The sequence below is a fragment of the Pristiophorus japonicus genome, chromosome 11 (genome assembly GCF_044704955.1).
Source record: "Pristiophorus japonicus isolate sPriJap1 chromosome 11, sPriJap1.hap1, whole genome shotgun sequence".
Taxonomy (NCBI): domain Eukaryota; kingdom Metazoa; phylum Chordata; class Chondrichthyes; family Pristiophoridae; genus Pristiophorus; species Pristiophorus japonicus.
In genome coordinates, this window is record NC_091987.1 from 67,810,051 (window position 1) to 67,816,050 (window position 6,000).

A 6,000-nucleotide genomic window follows, 5' to 3' on the forward strand; every position below is an offset into this window, starting at 1 on the left:
TAAGTGAGTGGGAAAAAAATTTGGCAGATGGAGTATAATGTTGGAAAGTGTGAGGTCATGCACTTTGGCAGAAAAAAATCAAAGAGCAAGTTATTATTTAAATGGAGAAAGATTGCAAAGTGCTGCAGTACAGTGGGACCTGAGGGTACTTGTGCATGAAACACAAAAGGATAATACGCAGGTACAGCAAGTGATCAGGAAGGTCAATGGAATTTTGGCCTTTATTGCAAAAGGGATGGAGTATAAAAGCAGGAAAGTCTTGCTACAGCTATACAGGGTCACACCTGGAATACTGCGTGCAGTTTTGGTTTCCATATTTCCGAAAGGATCTACTTGCTTTGGAGGCAGTTCAGAGAAGGTTCACAAGGTTGATTCCGGAGAAGAAAGGGTTGACTTATGAGGAAAGGTTGAGTAGGTTGGGCCTCTACTCATTAGAATTCAGAAGAATGAGAGGTGATCTTATCGAAACGTGTAAGATTATGAGGGAGCTTGACAAGGAGGATGCGGAGAGGATGTTTCCACTAATGGGGGTGACTAGAACTAGAGGGCATGATCTTAGGATAAGGGGCCACCCATTTAAAACTGAGATGAGGAGAAATTTCTTCTCTCAGAGGGTTGTAAATCTGTGTAATTCGCTGCCTCAGAGAGCTGTGGAAGCTGGGACATTGAATAAACTTAAGACAGAATTAGACAGTTTCTTAAATGATAAGGGGATAAAGGATTATGGGGAGCAGACAGGGAAGTGGAGCTGAATCCATGATCAGATCAGCCATGATCTTATTGAATGGCGGAGCAGGCTCGAGGGGCCTTATGGCCTACTCCTGCTCCAATTTCTTATGTTCTTATTCCAAGGAAAGACCTTAACTCAGACACGTTCTGTGACTTTGGAGCATTGATGGCAGCATCAACCTTTACCTTCACGAAGAGAGAGGTCCTCTGGGAAGGAGGAAGGAAGGACAGTGGGAGTATGTTTGAGTTTGTGTGTGTGTGTATTGGCACATGCAGCAGAGTCTGGTCTCCAGTTGTTTTGGATCCCCTTGCCACTGGACGAAGACCTTGCTCTGTCAAGCCCGTGTGGTGGCTGGTGTGCTACGTCTGCCCCATGTTAAAAAAATTCACGCACAGGCATCTTCCACTATTTAAAATGAGTTCATCGGTCACCTGAGTACTCATTTTTAGTGCGGAAGCAAGTCATCCTCGACCCTGAGGGACTGCCTATGATGATGATGATTACCTTCACTGGTTGCGAGCTATTTGCGCCAACTTTCAGACCAAGGTACACAACCTCGGGCTGCACAAAAGCACATTTACTCCTTTGCAATTTGACGTTGTAGAAATTCAAGCTTTGAAGCACTAAATCTAACACTTCTAGATTTTCTTCCTCACTGCTTGTTGCGATCAGCACGTCGTCTTGATTGCAAAAGCAATTTCAATCTCCTTGCAAGATCTTATCCATCGCAGCCTGGAAGATGTTGTGGGAGGACCTTACACCATATGGAAGCCTGGTGTATGAGTACACCCCTTGTGTGTGTTGATGATGAGATACTGTTCATCACTCAACCAGGAAACACCAGGACTGGTTTGATAAGAATGATCAGGATATTCAAGAGCTAATAGATTGCAAGCGCAGTGCATTTCTGAGCCTGAAACAACAATCCAACTCGGGAGCAGCAAAGCAGCATTACAGACGGCTTAAGGCTGAGGTCCAACAAAAAACCCGAGACCTAAAGAACAGGTGGTGGAGGGAGAAAGCACAGGAGGTACAGCAGCTGGCCGACAAGCATGATGTGCGAGGATTCTTCATTGCAGTCAAGGCCTCCTACGGGCTAAACACACAAGGCTCCACCCCCCTGCTGGCCAAGAATGAGGAGACACTCATCAAGGAGAGTGAGGCAGTCAGGGCCCGCTGGAAGGAACACTTCTAAGATCTTCTCAATCCAGACTCTGCCTTTGACTCGAGGGTTCTCGACTCCATTCTGCAGCATGCTACCCGCCACCACCTCAGTGAGACCCCAACACTGCACGAGGTAGAAAAAGCCATAGGACAACTTAAAAACAACAAGGCTACGGGAGTGGATGGAATCCCTGCTGAGGTACTGAAGTGTGGCGGAGAAGCATTGCTGACGTGAATACCTGACCTCATCTCTCTCATCTGGAGGGAGGAGAGCATGCCAGGCGATCTTAGAGATGCAGTGATTGTAACCATCTTTAAAAAAGGGGACAAGTCCGACTGCGGCAACAACAGAGGAATCTGCCTGCTATCAGCCACTGGGAAAGTCGTCGCTAGAGTCCTCCTCAACCGTCTTCTCCCTGTGGCTGAGGAGCTCCTCCTGGAGTCGCAGTGCGGATTTCGTCCCCTCCGGGGCACAACGGACATGATTTTTGCAGCGCGACTGCTGCAGGAAAAATGCAGGGAACAGCGCTTGCCCTTATACATGGCCTTCGACCCACAAAGGCCTTTAACACTGTCAACCGTGAGAGTCTATGGAGCTTCCTCCTTCATGGTTTGGATGCCCCCAAAAGTACGTCGCCATTCTCCACCTGCTCCATGACGACATGCAGGCCATGATCCTGACCAATGGATCCATCATAGACCCAATCCACGTCCGGACCGGGGTCAAGCAGGGCTGCATCATCGCCCCAACCCTCTTCTCAATCTTCCTCGCTGCCATGCTCCACCTCACAGTCGACAAGCTCCCTGCTGGAGTGGAACTAAACTACAGAACCAGTGGAAACCTGTTCAACCTTCGCCGTCTCCAGGCCAGGTCTAAGACCACACCAACCTCTGTCGGCGAATTTAATTTATGTGAGTAGAACAAATGAAGGACAGAGACACGACCTGATAGCCCGCATGCTTGCTTTATTAGGCCAGAGCAAACTGAGCATGTTCAGACCAAACCATGTGACAAACCATGTAACAAACCAGGTGGTAAAACATTACACTAATTGTGGGCTCTCTTCTCCTGCAAGGAGGGAAATAAGAGACGGTTGAATGAGAGTGATGTAATGAGTGTAAGGAATGGATGGGTTACATCTTTAGTGGGGTGCCAATGCCAAATGGCCTCCTTGTGTGTTAGTTGGTATGCGTGCATTAGGATGGGGGCAAGTGTGAGGGGTGGTTAGTCAGATGGGGATGTGAAAATGTAGATAGAGAAAGGGATGGGTGGACATGCAAGGTATGTTGGTGTAAGGAATGATGTGCGGGAGCAGGGTTAGGAAGGCAGCGTGATGGGGATGTGATGAGAGGCATAGCAGGAGGAAGTTGAGTATGGCTTTGCACTCACCTTTCCTGATCTAATGAGATCATTGAAACATTTCCGGCACTGCACCCAGGTCCTCCTGACAACATCTCTGTTGTTGACCTCTTCTGCTATTTAGAGCCAGGCTCTTTTAGTCTGCTGGAGAGGTCTCCTCCGTCCATCAGAAGGGAAGAAGACCTCCCTGCGTGCTCTCACTCCCTCCACAAGCATATGGAGGGAGTCATCTGAGAACCTGGGTGCAGCTCTCTGTCTCTGTGCAGTCTTGTTTGCTAGTTTTTCCAACACTCCAATAGTCCTGCACAATCCTATTTGAACTTTCAAATACAATGTGGCCATGGCTCCTTTAAACATCCAGGCTGTAAACGTGTCATTGATGATATCATCAGACCCACACCATTTAATAGGGCCGGGTAACTGCCTTAGTAGGCCCAATTAAGGGAAAATCAATCTCGGGAGCAGGATGAAATGAAGATCGGGGTCATGACGCCCCCATGGCGACCGCCCACACCCAACCCGCCCAGGTACAGAAAGTTCCAGCTGAAATATCAGACAGCGAACATGCTTGCTCACACTGAGCCACAGGAAAACAAGCAAGAAATATTGAGAAGGGCTCATTAGTAACCATGAGGCAAACCATATTCTTAAGGCATTGAATAAAGACTACCCCCTGTGCCTAATTATCTAGACCACCACGGAGCAAGCGCAAGTAATTACTATTGAACTGGCAGGGATGCTGGCCCAATCATTCAGCTGGTGAAGTCGCTGACTATTTGAGCCATGTAGAACAGGAAGGTCCTAGGTTTGATTCCCAGTCTGTGTTGAGTTGGACCATCTTAGTGTTTCTGGGTTAGGAAAATCAGCTAGGGTTTCTGCTTCTGATTGTCAGCTAATAAGCCTTGCTGGAATTGTATGTTTGTGGCCACTGAGTGGGCTTGGCAGTGATCTCTCTGTGGTTGAGTTACTTTTCAATACTCACTATTTAAGCTCACACATTAAACCGTGTCCACCTAGGTGAAGTACAAGAAGCTGAATGGTTCCCATGGAAACATACCCCAAGAAAGAGTCATTGCCTTCAGGAAAGAAGAGAAGGCAAGGGGAGAAATTTGTTGGAGGCAAATAAATAGACTAATGGAGCTCTTACACCCCGCGTGGGAGGGCTCTCACCAGACATACAAAACATAAAACTGACCTACTTTAGGTGATTTGGTTAACCATAGACAGACAGCTGCTCAACAAGAGAATAACAAACTAATGATGCTGCAAATGGACTGGCTGCTTGTTTGCGCTGAGGGGCATTTTGATTCTCTTTGCATATGTGCCAACAATTTTTAAATAACATGCCCATCCTAGCTTGGAGTAGGTGAATTGAACCAAATCAATCCACTGAATTCAGTTCAACCCAATTTACATAAGTTTGGTACTTGGCAACCTACTTCTGTGCTAATTTCTACACCTAAGGTATTCATCACTGAGCTGGCTCTCTCGTTACCCTCAACATTTAAGTCAGTTGAAACAATTCTGAGTTTTGACTGCAACTTTGGAGCGAGGGCCTGTCTAATTTTGGGGGGAATACAGAGCTGAAATGTGCTTTTATCTTCTGGCATTCAAATTGTGAATAATTACCTATAGCAAAATGGAGAGGGGGTGATGGTGGTCACATATTGTCATGCCTGTAAAGTTAAAGTAAAATGCTTTTGTTAACCTGAGGAAGGTTACAATGACAGTTTAGTGAAATCATTTCCCTTTATATCCTAGTTTCTTGATATTTGCTTGTATGAAGAATTTGTAACTTGGAATTAATGATTATCTTTCTTTCTGTTTAGTGATGGAACACACACTCCAAACTGAACTGAAAGTACCCATGGAATTCAGAGAGCAGATGAAACTGCAAAGGCAACCAGTACCAGTCCCTGGACAACACCATGAAGAATATACACCACATCCACAGCCACAACCTCGAAAAAGCAGGGAGAGAGGAGAGAGAATGGACAGCAGCGAGAGAGCACAGAGAGGAGAGAGACCGCAGAGAGGAGAGAGAGGCCAGAGAGAAGAGAATGACCAGAGAGGAGAGAGAGCGCAGAGAGGAGAGCGAGGCCAGAGAGGAGAGAAAGGCCAGAGAGGAGAGAGAGCGCAGAGAGGAGAGACAGCGCAGAGAGGAGAGAGAGTCCAGAGAGGAGATAGAATGCCGAGAATGGAAAAGAGGGAACTGAAAGTCGACAGAGGGCCTGTGCCTCTCCCACCGCAAAAATGAGTCATTAATTCTGACTGAAAACTGCTTCAGGAAAATAATTTTAAAAATGGAAGCATGTATAAAGAAAATCATTCCTACTAATGAGAACATTATCTCCTTAAATGCTGTAAAACCATGTTGTGCTTTTTGCTACAGTAATTAGATTGCTAAAGACTGCATATAAAAACTATAAGTAATTTATTTCCACAACAGCCGAATTAATCAGTAATTTTACACATTTATCTAAGATTTAAACAGTACCTTTATAACTGGGCTTATAAATTTTTAGATGTTTTACATGTATAGATGTATATAAGAAAAGGAGCTGGAGTTTAATTTTGCTGAGGAGTATACATTGCAGTCACAGCTAACAATAATCTGGATTCTGGATATTTACTTCAATTTTCTATTTTCTATTATGAGACAACAAACAGATTAAAGTATTTAAATACCCACCTTGTGGTGTTTTTGATAGTGATTATGGTAGAAACACAGATATTACAGTAGATA

At 45.5% G+C, this 6,000-nt stretch overlaps 1 protein-coding gene across 1 annotated transcript in view; it reads left to right on the forward strand.

The window, feature by feature from the left end:
- Positions 1-5,614, forward strand: part of LOC139275750 (T-cell surface antigen CD2-like) — a 44,878-nt gene extending 39,264 nt beyond the window's left edge. The window contains exon 5 of the mRNA XM_070892949.1: positions 5,084-5,614. Coding sequence (XP_070749050.1) covers positions 5,084-5,511 — 428 coding nt within the window. The 3' untranslated portion in view covers positions 5,512-5,614. The remainder of the gene's footprint in view (positions 1-5,083) is intronic.
- Positions 5,615-6,000: the final 386 nt, after the last annotated feature.